Source organism: Aspergillus pseudoviridinutans, assembly GCF_018340605.1.
Source record: "Aspergillus pseudoviridinutans IFM 55266 DNA, scaffold_9, whole genome shotgun sequence".
Taxonomy (NCBI): Eukaryota; Fungi; Ascomycota; class Eurotiomycetes; order Eurotiales; family Aspergillaceae; genus Aspergillus; species Aspergillus pseudoviridinutans.
This window is the reverse complement of record NW_025091289.1, coordinates 1,187,428-1,205,027: the sequence shown is the minus strand read 5'-3', so window position 1 is coordinate 1,205,027 and position 17,600 is coordinate 1,187,428. Positions and strand designations below refer to the sequence as shown.

At 51.8% G+C, this 17,600-nt stretch overlaps 7 protein-coding genes across 7 annotated transcripts; 3 read left to right on the top strand and 4 right to left on the bottom strand.

Moving 5' to 3' along the window:
• Nucleotides 1–220: 220 nt before the first annotated feature.
• Nucleotides 221–2,365, top strand: Asppvi_011241 (uncharacterized protein; the record flags this gene model as incomplete). The annotated part of the gene is made up of 2 exons (XM_043307075.1): nucleotides 221–263; nucleotides 366–2,365. The coding sequence occupies 2 exons, from the start codon at nucleotides 221–223 to the stop codon at nucleotides 2,363–2,365; spliced, it is 2,043 nt and encodes a 680-aa protein (XP_043163010.1).
• A 948-nt stretch (nucleotides 2,366–3,313) lies between these two features.
• Asppvi_011240 (3,4-dihydroxy-2-butanone-4-phosphate synthase RIB3) lies at nucleotides 3,314–4,189 on the top strand (the record flags this gene model as incomplete). Its single annotated transcript, XM_043307074.1, has 3 exons — nucleotides 3,314–3,377; nucleotides 3,467–3,584; nucleotides 3,673–4,189. The coding sequence occupies 3 exons, from the start codon at nucleotides 3,314–3,316 to the stop codon at nucleotides 4,187–4,189; spliced, it is 699 nt and encodes a 232-aa protein (XP_043163009.1).
• Nucleotides 4,190–4,786: 597 nt separating this feature from the next.
• On the bottom strand, nucleotides 4,787–5,659 carry Asppvi_011239 (transcription factor TFIIE subunit TFA2; the record flags this gene model as incomplete). Its single annotated transcript, XM_043307073.1, has 1 exon — nucleotides 4,787–5,659. One exon carries the CDS (start codon nucleotides 5,657–5,659, stop codon nucleotides 4,787–4,789), a length of 873 nt encoding a protein of 290 aa, XP_043163008.1.
• Nucleotides 5,660–6,270: 611 nt separating this feature from the next.
• Nucleotides 6,271–12,372, top strand: Asppvi_011238 (putative filament-forming protein (Tpr/p270); the record flags this gene model as incomplete). Its single annotated transcript, XM_043307072.1, has 2 exons — nucleotides 6,271–6,562; nucleotides 6,614–12,372. 2 exons carry the CDS (start codon nucleotides 6,271–6,273, stop codon nucleotides 12,370–12,372), a joined length of 6,051 nt encoding a protein of 2,016 aa, XP_043163007.1.
• Nucleotides 12,373–12,884: 512 nt separating this feature from the next.
• Nucleotides 12,885–13,613, bottom strand: Asppvi_011237 (transferase hexapeptide domain protein; the record flags this gene model as incomplete). The annotated part of the gene is made up of 1 exon (XM_043307071.1): nucleotides 12,885–13,613. The coding sequence occupies one exon, from the start codon at nucleotides 13,611–13,613 to the stop codon at nucleotides 12,885–12,887; it is 729 nt and encodes a 242-aa protein (XP_043163006.1).
• A 391-nt stretch (nucleotides 13,614–14,004) lies between these two features.
• On the bottom strand, nucleotides 14,005–14,726 carry Asppvi_011236 (Mg-dependent acid phosphatase; the record flags this gene model as incomplete). The annotated part of the gene is made up of 2 exons (XM_043307070.1): nucleotides 14,005–14,464; nucleotides 14,533–14,726. The coding sequence occupies 2 exons, from the start codon at nucleotides 14,724–14,726 to the stop codon at nucleotides 14,005–14,007; spliced, it is 654 nt and encodes a 217-aa protein (XP_043163005.1).
• A 540-nt stretch (nucleotides 14,727–15,266) lies between these two features.
• Nucleotides 15,267–17,245, bottom strand: Asppvi_011235 (uncharacterized protein; the record flags this gene model as incomplete). The annotated part of the gene is made up of 4 exons (XM_043307069.1): nucleotides 15,267–16,375; nucleotides 16,431–17,052; nucleotides 17,113–17,160; nucleotides 17,222–17,245. The coding sequence occupies 4 exons, from the start codon at nucleotides 17,243–17,245 to the stop codon at nucleotides 15,267–15,269; spliced, it is 1,803 nt and encodes a 600-aa protein (XP_043163004.1).
• Between the last annotated feature and the right edge of the window lie 355 nt (nucleotides 17,246–17,600).

Here is a 17,600-nt window from a genome sequence, read left to right as displayed (position 1 = left end):
CCTACCCTTCTAGATGAGAGCTTCCGTGATGAAATTTCTCGAAGCTTGGCCTTTAGACCCCGTCAACACGTGACGTCAGTCTAGGCTTGTTGATCGCGGGGAAATTAACGGATCTGGAACCCGATTAGGAGGGACAACAGTTTGGGCTGTCTTACATCGTGCCGTGAGCGGGTTTGGTCTTTTATCTGCCCTCCATGCTGTGCCTTTCCAGATCCTACCCATGGAAAACCTCCCCGTAGAGATTCTTTCCAAGATTATCGATTGTAAGTACTCCGTAGTCGAGGTCTACGCCTTGGCTGCGAAGATCTTACCCCGCATGACCTGTGACAATCTATAACTAACCCGTTCCGCCTATTATGGACTAGATCTCACACCGGTCGAGCAGGTCCAGCTTCAAGCTGTCTCGAAGCGGTTCTTTGCTCTAGCGCGTGATAACACACGATGGAGACTTCACTGTTACGAGGAATCATGGGCTGCGTCAGAAGCTGCCCGCCAGAGCCGGAGTACTTCAGAAAGCTTGCATGCGAGGTCCACAGCGCCCCTGGGCTCATTAGGGCAGACGTCGCTCCTCTCCTTGATTCAACCACAGCATAGCCTTTTGAATGGGGGTTCATCGAATCAGACTGGCCAGAACGAAGCACAGAATCCGTCATTTGCTGAGCGAGCGAGAGCGGCGGCAGCGTGGGACCCCTCGTATGAGGGAGAGGATGTCGACTGGTACTCTGAATATATCGCACGACATGGACCCATGTCGTTCAGTTGGTTGCAGCAACCATTCACGAAGAAAAGTCAGGGGGTGAGGAAGATTTACCGTGAGGTTAAGGGCATGGGGCTGCTTCGGGATTGGAGCTCGGCGAGACAGAACAAGGTGGTAGCTCCGCTTGACGATGGGAGTGTCTGCATCTGGGACCTGAATCATTCCCATTCCATCGATTCACAAGCGACAAAAGGCAGAGTCCTTGGAGTCAGTGACCCGGGGATCTTGATGGCAGATCTGTCTAAAAGACGGGATCCTGCCTCGCGGTCAGCATTAGAGTTTATCAACCTGGGCCAGAGTGTCAGCGTTGACTCTATACGTCGGAGGGCTTACATGGCCGTCGGAAATGCGTTGAATGAAGTCGACCTTGAAACGCTTCAGGTGATTTCGCAGCAGCGTTATCCTTGGTCCATCTTCGCCTTGTCTCAGGAAACAGACTACTCCGTTCCGCTCACGGTGGCCACCACCCTGAGTATTCACATACACGATTCTCGATTATCAGCCTCCGAGGAAGAGGCGGCCATCAATCTACGCTGTGAAGAGCCAGTCACTGCGTTAGTGCCGGATTCCCAAGTCTATGCACGTCCGGATTCCCCGCTTCTACAACTCCAGCCTGATGGTCGGCCTCCCTACCGTATACGTAGCCCTGATCCCTCGCAAAAGGGGGCGGACTATGCACCTCTCTTCCAGCCTGGCCCTTTATCGCTCTTACACCCTCCCGCACCGCATGTGAATACGATTCTTCTTGCAGGCCGCTTCCCGAGCATACTGCAATATGACAGGCGGTTCTTCCCTCGGCTACAGAACACGGTACATTCAGGTGGCCGTCTCTGCGGCCTTACTTCTATGCCTGCTCCCCATTTTCCTGTATCATCAGGCTCGACGTATCCACAGTCACATAAAGTGGTAGCCTGTGGTGAATACAAGGGAAGAGGGTCACTCGAGCTTTATGATCTAACACCCTCATCTCTCAGCAGCGGAGACAGTCCGTCGGAAATGTCTTCGAGTATGAATTCTGTATATCAAAACCGTCAAAGTGCCGCGAGATCGAAGGTCCTCTCTGTTGAGTCGCACGGGACTCGCGTCGTCTACTCGGACGCTGAGGGTAATATCAAGTGGGTCGAACGCGACGGTCGTGTCGACGTTCGCCGCTTCAATCTCAACTCCTATCTACAGCAGGCCGCAGGCCAGAAAAACCGACAATCACGCTTCGGAGCTTCAGACGCAGTCGCCCTGGACGAGGAAGAAGAAGAGGAAGACGGCGCCTCCGGGCTCTGGCGAAGCGTTTTCCGATCTCAGACTGACGGTGAAGTTGCTCGCAAGATCTTGCCTACCGGTGGAAACTTGACAGGGGATGAGCTCCTCGTCTGGACAGGAGAGCGAATTGGCCGTGTTATGCTCTCCACCTCTTCCGCTGACAATCAGGGTGAAGAAGACGGCGATGACGAGATGTCTATTGATGGGGACCTGGACGACTCTGCTCGCGAAGAACTGCGAAGTAGAAGACGAGAGCATCTGCGACAGGAACGGGAGTACGCTCGAAGGATGCGCAGAGCGCTGGAAAGGCAGGCGGACGAAGTCCGGCGAATGGGGGGATTCGGACTGTGATCGGAAATAGTTGCAACGATAATTTGCTTTCTTTAGCATCTAGATAGCGCTCTCTTTCATAGACCAGGACAAGATGTTTGTCGCTCAGATCAGAGTTTTGGATCGGAGTTTTACGTTCGTATCAAGATCATGAGTGACCAGGAAGAATTACTATCCCCAATGAAGCGGAGCCGTTAATAGCAGTCTGTCAGATCTTCCGAGATGTTGTCCAAGAAATGACGAAGGCACATCATCATGCTACCTATAGACCCCCTCGGCTTTAGCAGCGGAGCGCAAGCCTGGCCTACCCATATCATGTCTCTTAGATCACTGCACGAGTTCATGGACGCTAACAAACCATTCATTCTGGCCGTCTTCATGTGTGCCGGCAGCCTCGGTTGGTGAATTTGTCTGCCGCTGGTGGCCGGTGGGCCTGGGAAGAGGTGGAGGATGAGTCTGGATTAGACTTTCTGACAAAACATTAGTGATCGCTGATGATTGACGGGGAGACCTACTACGCTTCTATCATGTGCCATTACGTTGACTTGCTCGTATAATCTCCTCTTGCAATTTCATTCTTGACCTCCATTCGTTGTCATCCCGGAATCAATTGACGATATCCTTGAGGTTTTGATAGTTTACACTGTTCACCTGCATGCATCATTATTGAGTCGTCCTCGCCCTCCGAAACCCCGCGTGCCGATATTTGAGTCATAGACACGGCCACCCTGATTTCAACTGCCGGTCAATTGAGCACGAGCTAGTCTGATATAGATCACCGGAGAGACACGATACTTGAAGAATCACCTCGCACTTCCCAGACGGTCGTTTTCTGAGCCTGAGCCCTTCTACGGCCGAGTCGGAGATTCAATCTCATCAAAGTTGCCCCGCGTGAACTTGCCGAGAAGCAACAATTATTCACGCCTCTTTTTCCTATCACCGCCTCGATTTCGAATTGCATAGCTCCAAATGCCTTCGCCTTCAGATCCCAGTCTGCAGTTCGATTCTATCGAAGACTCAATCAAGGCTTTTAGTGAGTTAGCCTCTCGGGTTGTTGCGCCACCTGCGCGAGGTCCCCGAGCATTGGGAAACGGAGATGCTAATGGTACATGCTCAACACAGAAAACGGAGAATTCATAATCGTCCTTGATTCGCAAGATCGTGAGAATGAAGGTGACCTTATCGTTGCCGCGGAGTCGATCACAGATGCGCAGATGGCGTTTCTAGTCCGCTTTACGAGGTTGGTACACCCTCGCCTGCACTCAAACCCGCACGGCTCAGAGCGCGTCTTGAATACTAGCTAACGCCTTCTCTTTCTCGAACTACAGTGGTCTGATTTGCGCACCTATTACCCCTGAGATCGCCCGCCGCCTCTCCCTGCCCCAGATGGTCGTCGAGAACGCAGACCCCAAGGGAACCGCATACACCATTTCCATCGACTCCAACGACCCCTCCGTCACGACCGGAATCTCCGCACAAGACCGCGCCCTGACATGCCGCACGCTAGCCTCTCCAACTGCCAAATTCGAGGACTTGCGGCGGCCCGGCCACATTATCCCGCTCGAGGCGAAGAGCGGCGGCGTGCGCGAGAGAAAGGGACACACGGAGGCGACGGTTGAGTTTTGCCGTCTGGCGGGTAAGACGCCTGTTGGTGTGATTGCGGAGTTGGTGGAGGATGGCGAGCTCGTTGAGGGAATCCCCGAGATTCGTGGTAATAACGGTATGATGAGGCGTGATGGGTGCTTGAAGTTCGGCAAGAAATGGGGGATCAAGGTGTGCACGATTGAGGATTTGGTGGAGTACCTTGAGAGGACGGAGGGGCCTGTTCGGAATGGGAAGCATTGATCGCTTGATCGAATTGCGTTTTAGTATCTGATTACACCTTTTTTCTCTTTTGAATTCTCTCCCCTCTCATGTACATGTGAACGGCTCGGCTCTTGTCTCGCGCACTGTTTAGCCAGGAAACAAAAGTGTACCAGTAAATACTAGATCACTTGGATACAACTTTGCTCACGAAGCCTATGTATAATAAGGCAAACCATTATGAACCTGCTCTGTATATTTCATGAAAACAGATCGGTGTTAAGTATAGTTGGCAACTACTCGTGTGAGGTTTCCATAGGAGCAAACAAAAATCTGTTGAAAGGTGGAATATGACCAGAAGCAAACTTGATTGAAATGGGTATCTATCTTGATATCTTTTACTATTAAAACGCCAGTTGAAAGCATAACACAACTGAGATTGCCCACAATGTATAGCATGAAATGGTATGCCAGACTCGAGGAAGGCACCGCCCAACGCCGATGAATGCAGGTGCAGTGTCATTTGTGACACATGATCAGAAATAGAGAGCGAAAAAAAAGATTGTCAAGAATGGTGGGCTCAACAATGAAGACAAGAGACAAGATACTCCAGTCTTTAGTCAGGTGGGAAGTCATTGTTTACCGCTTAAGGTGAGAATAATCTCTCAGAACGCCCATCATGTGGGTGTTGGTCGTCTTGCCACTGCGACGAGGTTTCTTGACCTTTTTCTGCTCGACCTTTGGGCGTACCTTGACGACCTTGTTCTTGTTTGTCGGGGTGATGCCAGCTTTCTCCAGCTCTTCCTTGACGGCCTGCTGATCAGGAACTTTGATCTTCGCCCAAATCTGGCGGAACTCATCATCAAAGTGCTGCACCAGCGAGGGATCGTTGGCCCAGACCATCTTCGCATGATCATCCTTCTTGTTTCTGGTGACCAACAATTTTCCTTCTTTCTCCAGCTTGTTGATTGTTTCCTCAACGTTGGGCCAGCCCTCCCGGAGCTCACGGACGCTCATGCCAGCAGCAGTTGACTGAGACTGTAGCTTCTGCAGGAGTTGCTCCGCGGTTCGGATGTTGTGAGGAGGCCGAAAGGCGAATGTACCCTCCCCATTCGCGCCACTAGGATCATACAAAACTTTTTCGTGCTGCGTGAGAATTCTCCGTAGTGCCTGAAGATAGCCTTCGTCGCTTGAGCGGTGCTGGAGAGAGAGGTACGAGACTATATCGGAATACCTGAGCGGGACGCCCTTCGATTTCAAGTGCTCAACTGCAAAGAGCACCTGTGTCATAATGTCCTTGCCCGTGCCGGTATTGGCAGGCTGCGAGTACACGATGTCTGCATTCTGCCTCTTCCGCTGTGCGTCGCTACCTGGTGTTGGTGTTGAGGTGGAGGATGGTACCTGAGAAGTGCTTGTCGAGCCGTTGTGGACAAATCGTCTCTGCTGGGGCATTCGATTCGCATAGTCGGCAACGCTGGCGTTGAAGCTCTTGAGCTGTTGCTGAAGCGACATGGTTGCGATGGCTGGTAATGACGTGCGAGATGCTCGAATTTGATACAATGAGGCGACGTCCGGCTCCAACCGCCAGAGAGAGCTTATATTAAGCTACTCTTGAGCATATAACTAGATAACAACTTCTCTATTTGAACTCAAAGTTATCACCTGGCGAAGACGCAGAGGGCAGGTGCAGCGTGTTGGGGAAGGGGAAGAAGTGATTGCGACTGCTATTCTTCGAAAGCCATAATTGGTATCTTGAAGCCGCAGGCAAGATAGTATCACGTGATTTGAGAGGCGCGCTAACCGCGTTGGGAGCAGCAATGCAACACAAACGCATCTCATTTATCCTTCAAGACCGACATTCATCACTTGACAGAGGACTCACCTTCACTTTTCCTCTGTCGGTCTTTTCCCACATCTTTGATTTGCACCGTCATGTTATAATCGACCTATTTTAGCGTTGTGTGCACTTATCTTGGAGTAGTGCATGTTACGCGCGCAACGACATCATCGGTTGAGCTAGCGACGTCTGCGCATCTTCCCGACTGACCGATTGCTGCGCAGATTTCATAGTTGTCAGCTTTGGAAGAGAAGCGGCCCGGTACAACAGCCGCTCTTTAGCCACTATGGCTACGGCTACCGTCGAATTGCCTTACCTCGCGAGCCATTACGCTATCGCGGAGTCAACACTTACCACCCTTACCCAAGCTCCTACGGTCGAACTAGTCAACCAGCTGCTGGAGGCAATTACCAAGAAAGCTCATGAATATGACGAGCTCAAATCCGACAAGCTTCGTTTGGAAGTGGAGCTTGAAAACGCGGTTCGCAGTAGCGACTCAAAGATCAAGGTGCTGAAAAGCTCCGTGGAAAAAGGCCATGCGGAAGTTGAGGAGGCAAGAAAGAAACTTCACGAATCAGGTTGGCTGTGACGCGTCCTTTTTTGACCTGCACCTACTGACACGTATCTAGAAAATGCTCGTTCAGCCCTGGAATCCGAAATCGCGACGCTGAAATCCTCGACTACCTCCAATGAGTCTGAAGTGAACACTCTGAAATCCCGTATTTCCTCACTCGAAGCATCGAACCGGGATACCCTAGGGCTCCTTGAGTCAAAGAGTGCTGCTTACGACAAGCTTGCGGAAGAACTTTCCACCCAACACAAGAAGACAATTGAATTGAGACGCGAGCTGGCTACTGCTGAACAAAATCTTCAGGCCGCGAACTCGGCATCCGCCAGCGCTCGCTTCCGTGAACAGGGCTTGCAGCAGGAGCTGGACTTGACGAAGAAGAACAACGAATGGTTCGAGACGGAGCTGAAGACGAAGTCTGCAGAGTACCTCAAATTCCGCAAGGAAAAGACCGCCCGAATTGCCGAGCTTCAACGTGAAAACGAGGAAGCCAACTCAACCATCGACTCACTAAGGCGTAGCGAAAATGCCCTCAAGAGCCGTTTGGATGAGGTCGAGCAACGATACGAGGAGTCCCTTTCGAGCATCCAACAGCTCAAGGAGGAGGCTATCCAAGCGGCTGAGTCGTTCAGAATCGAGCTGGACAGTGCTAATCGTCTGGCTGAACTGCAAGGCAATGCCGCGCAGACTGCCAAGCAGCGTGTGCAGGAGTGTCAGCTCGCGCTAGAAAAAGCGAGAGACGATGCGGCCGAAGAGATCTCTCGACTTCGCGTTGAGATCGAAACAGAGCACACTGACAAGGAAGCTGCCGAACGCCGCGTTGCTGAACTTGAGTTGACTGTTACTCAATTGCAATCGGATGGCGCCACTGCCAGAAGATCCATGAGCCCGGCTCGTGGCTTGAATGGTACAGGACCCAGCACCCCTGTCCGTCCTGGTACTCCCAGTGGCGCATTCTCTCCCAGGACCTCGCGCTCCAAAGGAGGACTTACTCTCACTCAAATGTATACCGAGTATGATAAGATGCGAACGATGCTTGCCGCAGAACAAAAGACCAGCCAGGAACTCAAAGCGACCCTGGATGAGATGGTTCAGGAGCTCGAAGCCAGCAAACCGGAAATTGACGAATTGCGGGCCGATCACGCGCGACTTGAAAATGCCGTTGTCGAAATGTCTAATATCCTCGAGACAGCAGGAAAGGAAAGAGATGATGCAACCAAAGAGGCACGGAAGTGGCAGGGCCAGGTGGAGGGGTTGGCTCGCGAGGGGGATATTTTACGTCAACAACTTCGGGACTTGAGCGCTCAGATTAAGGTTCTGGTTATGGAAGTTGCTGTCTTGAAGGAAGGCGAAACCACATACGACAGGGATGAACTCGAGAAGATCGCTCGTAAGGAGATCGACGACTCGTCGGCGGAACTCAACCCAACCGGCCGATTTATCAGCCGTCATCTGACGACGTTTAAGGATCTGCATGAGCTTCAAGAGCAGAACGTCACACTTCGGCGAATGCTGAGGGAACTCGGCGATAAGATGGAGGGAGCAGAAGCTCGTGAGAAGGATGCAGTTCGCCAACAAGAGCAGGAGGAGCTGAAGGAGCTTAGAATTCGTGTGCAAACGTACCGTGATGAAATCGCAAACCTCGTTGCTCAGACAAAGAGCTACGTGAAGGAGCGGGATACCTTCCGCAGCATGTTGACAAGACGTCGTCAAACGGTTGGAGATGCTTCTGCATTCTCACAGTCGCTTCCTCTGGGTGCGGTACCACCCAACGTTGACGACCAAGGGAGGGATGTACCCGACTATGCGGAGTTACTGCGCAAGGTGCAAGCCCACTTTGACAGCTTCCGGGAGGAGTCCGCCACCGACCATGCCGCTTTGAAACAGCAAGTCAATGAATTATCACGGAAAAATAGTGAATTGCTGAGCGAGATCAGTCGTTCAAGCAGCCAGCTTGGCGCTGCCACTCAGCGAGCTGAGCTTTTGCAAAGCAACTTCAACATGTTGAAGAATGAGAATGCAGAGCTGCAGAAACGCTATGCTGCTCTCCTTGAGAACGCCAACCGACAGGATCTGAGAACCCAACAGGCTGCCGAAGACTTGGTTGAGACGAAGGGTCTCGTCGAAAGCCTTCAACGTGAGAACGCAAACCTGAAGGCCGAGAAAGACCTTTGGAAAAATATCGAGAAGAGGTTGATCGAGGACAATGAGGTTTTACGGAATGAACGCGGCAGGCTCGATTCTCTCAATGCGAATCTGCAGACCATCCTCAACGAGCGTGAACACGCTGATGCTGAGAGTCGCCGTCGTTTACAACTCAGCGTCGAATCCTTGGAGTCCGAATTGCAGTCTACGAAACGTAAGCTTAATGCCGAGGTTGAAGAATCAAAGAAAGCTGCTCTCCGCAGGGAATATGAGCATGAGCAGAGCCAGAAGCGGATAGACGACCTTGTGACAAGTCTAAGCTCGGTTCGGGAGGAATTGGTTGCCACCAAGACCACTCGGGATCATTTGCAGACCAGGGTGGATGAGTTGACGGTTGAGCTGCGGAGTGCTGAAGAACGTCTACAAGTCGTACAATCCAAGCCAAGCCTCTCAACTGCCCCGGCCGAGGCAGCTGCGACGGCAGAAGAAGGCGTTCCGGATACTGGTTTGACCCGCGAACAAGAACTGGGCATTCAGGTTTCCGAACTGAAGCGTGACTTAGAGTTGGCTAAGGGCGAACTCGAGCACGCTAAGGAGCAGGTCGAAGTTTACAAGAGCATTAGCCAGGAGACCGAGGAGCGCTTGCAGTCAGTCACCGAGACGCAAGAACAGTATAGGGAAGAAACCGAACGTCTTGTGGAGGAGAAGGAGAAGAAGATTCAGGATCTTGAAGCACGGATCGAGGAGATTTCATCGGAACTTTCCACGACAAACAACGAGCTTTCCAAACTTCGGGATGAACAAGGTGATGCTGGACGCCGCTTGGAGGAACAGAAGGCTACCTTGGAAGCCGAAATTACAAGACTGAAGGAAGAAAACGAACGTCAAATTGCGGCGACTCAATTCCACCAGGAGGATCTCAAGGCCCAGGCAGAAATTGCCCAGCGCGCGCAGCAAAATTACGAAAGTGAATTGCTTAAGCATGCCGAGGCGGCGAAGAATCTACAAGCCGTTCGTGCAGAGGCGAACCAACTGAAGCTGGAGCTGATCGAATCTCGAACTCAGGCCGATACCTACAAGAAAGACCTCGCTCAGAAAGAAGAAAGCTGGAGTGAGCTCAAAGAACGATATGAAAGTGAGCTTGCAGAATTACAGAAGCGTCGTGAAGAAGTTTTGCATCAAAACAACTTGCTGCATACCCAGCTTGAAGGCATCTCAAGCCAGATCGCCGCGCTGCAGAAGGATCGCGCCAACATTCCGGAGAGCGAGCAGGATGAAGGAACGACAGCACCAAATCTGGAGGGTCTTCAGGAGGTCATCAAATTCTTGCGACGGGAGAAGGAGATTGTTGATGTGCAATACCACCTTTCCACGCAGGAGGCCAAGCGTCTCCGCCAGCAGCTCGATTATACGCAGTCTCAGCTGGATGAGGCTCGTCTCAAGCTGGAGCAGCAACGCCGTGCAGCCGCGGATAGTGAGCACACTGCTTTGAGCCATAATAAGCTCATGGAAACATTGAACGAACTCAATCTGTTCCGTGAGAGCAGCGTTACGCTGCGCAATCAAGTCAAGCAGGCTGAAACTGCTCTCGCTGAGAAATCTACGCGTGTTGAGGAACTTTTGCAGCAGATTGAGCCTTTGGAGACTCGTATCAGGGAGCTTGAAAACATCGTGGAAACGAAGGATGGAGAAATGAAGCTTCTACAGGCTGACCGGGACCGCTGGCAACAACGTACACAGAACATCCTGCAAAAATATGATCGCGTTGACCCAGCCGAGATGGAAGGACTAAAGGAGAAACTCGCCTCATTGGAGAAGGAACGAGACGAGGCTATTTCAGCTCGCGACACGTTACAAGCACAAGCTGCGACTTTCCCAGAGCAGCTCAAGCATGCCGAGGATAGGACGCAAGAACTGCGCACAAAGCTCACAGAACAGTTCAAAGCCAGATCTAAGGAACTCACTGGCCGCATCAACGCTAAGCAGCTTGAACTGAATGCTGTGATGCAGGAGAAGGAGGTCATCCAGGAGGAGCTGAACACAACCAAGAACGAACTGAGTGAGCTCAAGACCAAGATAGCTGAAAGTCCATCCGCACCACCTGCACCTGCTCCTGCTCCACCTGCTGCACCCGCTGCACCCACTGTTGAGCAGACGCCTGGCGTCAACTCGACACCTGCGTCTCAGTTCCCGACACAAACTTCTATGCCGGGTGATGAAGAGAGAGTGAAAGCACTAGAGGAGAAGGTACAGCGTCTCGAGGCGGCTCTTGCTGAGAAGGATGCTGCCTTGGCTGCCAAGCATGCTGAGTACGAGACCAAAGCCAACGAAAGAGTAGAGAAGCTCAAGGAGACGTACAATAAGAAGATGGCGGAGGTGAGAGCGGCTCATCGGCAAGAAGTTGAAAGATTGTCGGCCAATCAACAGGTTGCACCGCAAGAGCCTGGAACGCCTATCTCGAAACCTGAACAGACTCCTGCAACCCCTTCACAGCAGGAGGGTGACCTACCAGAGCTCACGGATGTCCAGGCGAGAGCCTTGGTTGCGAAGAACGAAACGATCCAAACGATCGTCCGCAATAATATCCGGGCAAAGGTCGCGAAAGAAACAGAAAAGCTTAAGCAAGAATGTGCAGAGATGGAGAAGAAGTTTAATGAAGAGAAGGAAGCCCTTAAAAAGGCATATGAGGAGAGTACGGATGAAAAGGTCAAATCTGCCGTCGAGTTATCTGACAAGAAGACCCTCGTCCGTATTAGCATGCTTGATACTCGGTTAAGAACTGCACAGGCCAAACTTGATGTCATCGCGAAGGCGGCTGCCGAAACTCCTCAAAAGCCCGTCGTTGAGGTATGGGAGGTGGCGAAAACCACGAAGGCTCCACCTGTTCAGGCACAAGGAGCCAAGCCAGCAGCCGCTGCACCATCTGCACCGGCCGCACCCACCGCACCGACAGCTGCTTCCGCTCCAGCGCAAGTCGCTACAGTACCACCACCTTCTGCAGTCGCGGCACCTAATGCAACAGCCGAAAACCAAGACCAGCGAGCTGCCGCTCCCGCTCCTGCTCCCGCTCAGCAAACGGCAGCTACTCCCCCTACCGGCCCTGTGCCCTCTGAAGCTCAGCCTCAAGCCGTTGCACAAGCGCAGCAGCCGCAACAAGAAGCCGGTCCTGCGCAAAAGCCGGCATCAAATCAACCCGCAGTCGCTCAAGCTCAGAATAAGCAGCAACCCTCATCACTACCCAATAAGCCTCCTGCTGGAGGTGTTCTGAGGGCGCTTCAATCAGGGCTCCCAGTCGCTAGAGGTGGTCGAGGTGGTGCTCGTGGCGGCGCTCATCAACAGAATCCATTCGGTCCACAGCCTACTGATCAACAGCAACCGCAGCAACAGCAGGCTCAAACTCAGCAAAGTCAGCGTGGCGCTGGTCTCCAACGCGGCCGTGGCGGCCGTGGAGGATCTGGCCGAGGTGGTCATCAGAACGTCCAGACCGGCAATGTACCTCAAGGGCAAAGTCCGTCCAGTCCTGGAGGAGGTCGCGGCGGACTCAATGTTCAAGCTCGCCAGTTTGTCCCTCAAGGGAGCAAGCGGGCAAGAGAGGACGGCGGTGAGACAGGAAACGAGGCCGGGGCCAGTGGCGGGAAGAGAATGAGAGGAGGTGGCCATACCAGGGGCTCTTGAGCCCTCTATCGACATAGACTCGGGTGTTTGTTGTTCCCTTTTCACGTGCATGTACCTTTACTCGCGGATCTCATTGTGGTCTACAACATTTATGAATATTCCAATGCCTATATTCCAGTTCAGCAAGGCATGAGGCAGTCGAAAATAAGTCATTTCCTTTGTCTATGCTTCTATTTTGGGTCTGTACGGTAATCAAACATTTGCATCACGGAATTCTTCAAGCCTCCTTATTAACTAATGTTTTGTATAGTGGGTGTGCAACTCGTGTGTATGATCTGGGGTATAAGCAAACATGAAAGGACAGGATCATATCATCGTAACGCACTCTTGGCACTCATAGCATGGTATGTGCTGTAATTTCGCTCAAGTCCAACGTACTGTTTTGTTCAGAACCAGCCGCTTCATATGTCTCTCACTTCCTCGAGCAATTGACACTCAAGGCCATGTCCAAGGCAGAGGACAAAATAAGGACTTATCAACGGTGCCGGATACCAACTCTCGCACGAACAGGATCATTTCCTCCTGCCCCCCGCAGATGCAGAGGACCCAATGAGCCTGGCCACAACCTCTCTCTCCTTCTGTAATACTATCAACCGCGCATCTTCAACCACCTTGGCGTCCAGCGCCGACACATCCCGCGCAGCCGCAACAGACGAGCTCATTTTCCCCGTAGCCCGTTTCCTCCGCTGACCGGACCCAGCCCCAGAGCCCCATACCACTGTCCAGTCCCTTATCACCGTGTTTGCCGCAATCTCACAGCCCGAACAGACTTTGGAATGCGCACCCAGAGACACACGCCGGTTGATGATGGCTAGCGATTCGACCGTAACGAAGGAGTGGATGTGAGCGCCCGGGAAGACCGTCGCAAGCGGACCGATCGTCACTCCGTTCGATATACGCGTGGGAACCACTTCTTTCGGTGTGGGCGGGAGAGAAGGTGGTGTGCTCGGCGGGATGCCGATTGTGCTCTTTTCGCTGATTATGCAGCCTTCGCCGATGATGACGGGCCCGTCGTAGGAGTAGATGCGTGCGCGCGGGTGAATGACCGTCCCTGGGCCCACGGAGATGGGATGTGTGCCTTGGAGTGTGACGGATTCGGCGACTGTAGCTGTGTTGTGGGCGGCGACGGGGGCTCGGGGTGTTGGGGATGGAGATGTTGACGATGAGGGGGAGGCGCGTTGGTGTGGATTGGGGGGTTTGAGGTGCGTGTCGGGCCTCGGTTGGCTAGTTCTGGGATCCATTGTTCATTAGGACCAGCTGGTGCAGACGTGCTGTGTGAATCTTGTAGAGAAAGTTTCTTGCCGTGGTTATTGTTGATGTGATGATATCAAGGGAAGCTTTTGCGGAGTTTGGGGGAGCTCCGTGTCTTCTCCGCCCTGTGTCGCTTTTGCGCCATGGGTCTCCTTTCAGCTACCATAGGTAGAATTATTTGGTGATGATCTAAGGTTCTATTTTCATAAAGACGATTCAACAGGACTGGTTCCAATAAAAATCGTTGACCTAGTATGCGATCTTGTCCACTCTGGGTATCTTGAAGCTAAATTCTAGTGTCATGCAATGCATCCAAATCCAACGCCATTCCCAGCATAAAAGCTATATATATATACAGAAAGTTCATACCGTCTTATTGACTTAAGCGTCTTCGTGACCTTGCTTCTGCGCCCCTGGCTTGATTCCATTCCTCTTTCTCCAAGCCCAGACCCCACGATCGACCTCCTCCCTGGTCATACCATCTCTAACCAAGCAGAAGGTGACTCCTAATTCGGTCTCGACGTTTCTGTTGCGTGCCTCATCATCAAAGAACAACATATCCTCGTAGTCAATTCCGCTAGCTTGCTGAATTTTCGCAAAGTGTTGTGTTTTAGTGGCAGGGAAGATTTGGACATAGTCAAAGTAATCCAGAGCCCGGACAGACTTTGTTTTCGCTGCAGGATTGTCCGAAAATGTCGGGATAATGTGAAGCGCCTTGAGCATATCGCGAGCTAAATCAGGAGCATGCGTGCGAGAAGCTATCGCAAGGGGAATCGAGCGAGTCTTGCAGGAGTAGACAATCGAAGAGACGGCTGGGTAGAATGCGAATGATTCGTTCCATCTGTGGCGAGGTTTCCGAGTCAGTACGAGGGTATGGGGATGGACACCAATGCTTTTTCAGGTACATACCGGTCAACGCAGCGAGAATTGTTATCGCGAGGCTTGATGGGTGCGCTGACGTGCGTATCAACCCAGAACGGCCACAATGTATAGTCTAGGTCAAAAGCGATCAACTTTGGTAGAGGAAGACCGTCATTGAAGGTCGCGGGCGCTGTAGATGCGTCTTCTAGCGGTTGAGTGTTTGTTCTCTTGTTTTTCATCATATTGTTGGTGTGCGATGCGCAGAATGTAGACAAGAAAGATATTTTCTATTGACTTCTGGTCCGAGTAACTCAATCGCTGTTGGACCCGTGGTCCGGAAAGATCGAGATATTAAGGTACTAAGGTACGGAGTACCTACGTATCTTCACGTGCCTGCGGCCGATAGCAGTGGTCCCCTCCATGTCCTTCTACTTGTCCCTACCTACGATTAACTAATGAAGCTTGAATTACGTCAACTACAGTGATAAAGGAACAGAGTATCCGTTGTTCGGTGGATCTCATCAGCCTCTACATACAAGAACTTAGTTCATCCTGCTTTCCTGAAGCCTGAAAAGTCCAGCTAAACCCGAAAGTAATTCATCATAGTAACATGAAACCTGATAAATGCCAAAAGTCGTTTTTTTTTTCTTTTTTTTTTTGGTCTTTTCTGTGATTTTCACCTTTTTTTGACAAGTGATATCCCGTTCTCGAAAGAGGGACGTCGCTTTGTACTTAAATCTGAACAATTCTCTTGGTCGTCAAGGGCGACTGATACATCACGCTCAAGTCAAAGAGCTGTAGGTGATGCATTTGACAGTCTCAAGGAACTTCCAAATCTGCTGGTGATCTTCCGCTCCTTTGATGGTCAGCTCATAGCTCACAGCATTCCAATCAGCAGCGTAAGTCATGATGCGGACTTGCTGCTGGTGACTGAGAATACCGTCGGCGCCGACAGCATCCGCGATAATCTGACGCCAGAATGCAAAGGGCAGTCCGAAGCGCCATTCCCGCTTACGAGAGCTGCGAGGGACCGAAATGGGATGCTCTTTACCCTTCCCTGAGCGGGCTGGCTGGCTCGGCGGGGTGGATTCCTTTGTCTCTCGAGACTGGACGTCCTTGTCGTGACCGTTAGTTTGCTGAACTTGCTGAACTTGCTGCAAAGAGGGAAAGTTGACTTCAAAATGCTCAGCACCGGGATGAAAGGGTCCAACAGAGATAGGTTCGAAGAGTTCATATGCGTCAAAGACGTATTCTGGACTCTGCTCCATGGCTTCTTCTTCCTCTTCGGCCCTCTCGTCAGTCTGCTCTACGCCTGAGGGCTCCTCCTCAGAGGGAGCTTCCACGGCGCGATCTTCGTCGTTTAAAAGCAAAGCGCGGGAGACAGTCATCATCTTCAATGCGACTCTCCAGATGTCGTTGCTGTGTACTCCTTCATTCTTTAGAGCCTCAATACACACTCTCTTGGCGAGTCTAGCGTGCTCGATGTCAAGCTTCTTCTGCAGCTTGCGTTGTGCCGCATTCTCGTCATCGTCCGCACTAATCTCGTCATTTGCAGTGTCATCGTTGGACTTGTACTCGCGGACCAACTCAGCTTTGTCGAGAAGCTTGCATTCATTCGGACCAAGGCCGTCGTTCGGGAGCCATATGATGCCCTTGCATTGCTCTGCTGCTTCTGGCAGGATGGGACCTTTGCCACTGGGTAGAAAAGCCAAGAGCTGCTCGGGACTGCGATGCATGCTCAGCATGTTTGACAGATGCACAGCACAACTGCTGGTCAAGTTGGTGTTGGAAATGATAAGGAATGGGATCGACCGCAGGCCTCGAGTGCATGCATACCGCTTCAACTCTGCATAGCTTAGCTTCTTCGTGGCGCAAGTAGCGTGGGAAGAACCTAAAAGAGCATATCATCAGTGTAAGCTACTTGAGAGATCAAATTCTTGACTTACCATTCTGCTGTGCAACCTTGCTCTTCTTGGGCGATTGCTTCGAAGACGCTTTCTTGGTAGCTTCGTGGTCCTTGCCATTGATCTTGAGATTTTCCAGTTCTTCCACGATGGCGTCACCTTCGTGGTCTCCCTCGCCGTTCATCCCAACGACGACATCAGCGTCAGCTTCCAGAAAGTCCAGGTCGCTCTGCATATAAACACGCGCGAGGACCTCAATGCCCTTCGGTCCAAGTGGATTATTTCCAAGATCGAACTTCTTCAGCAAGAAACAGTTCTTGAACGAGTCAAGAAAGTCGTACCATATCTCCTGCTCTTCGGGGGTGCAAACCGCAAGGTTGTTGTGGGAGATGTCCAATTCTCGAAGATCGGCAATACTAAGCTTGATAACTTCAGATAGCTTCCGAAGCGATACGACCGTGAGCTGGTTGCCCTGCAAATGCAGGTCGACCACCTTGGCAGAGCCCTCGGGGTGTTCCTCGTCGCGATACTTCATGCAAGCGATGAGGTCATCAATAAATTCGGCAAAGCCCTCGTCAGTGAGTTCCTTGCCCGAAACGTCGATTTCCACATTCGGATCTCTTGCCGCAGCTTTTGCGCCAACGCCGGGTGTGATTCTCTTTTTCTGCGAGGCGGCTAGTGTCAGTTTGTGCCTCTGGATATCCAGGTTACGGAAGGAACTTACCAAATCCTTGGAAACAACTTGTCCGGCCTTAAGGCCTGTGATTTTCCTCTGTTGCCGCGGCGTTAGTCTGCATTCCTAGCGAAGATCATGTTGGAAAGGGACAACTTACAGCGGAGTAGTTCAACTTACCCATCTTGGGCAGCTGTCAGATCGGCTTTTGTCCTATTCAGAAGCGAGCGTCAGTCCTTGTTCTTGAGTCAAGAAAATGTCGAAGCTCGACAGTTAGGCACTGTGAGGGAGTCCCAGAAGCCCGAGACGCGATCGTTATGCATGGAGGGAGGTATAGAAGGACTGCACTTACCTTGATAGCCAGGGAGTATTAGGGTGGGTGAAGTGCAATGCTGCCACGCTCAAGAAATCTCGCGAGAAAGAGGTCTAGAGAGATGAGGGCAGCAGTTAACTCGCGAGATCAGAGCCTGCGAGGTGAATAACACACCATAAGATGATAACAGAACACTTCTTGGAAATGGGAAGGCTTGTATACCTAA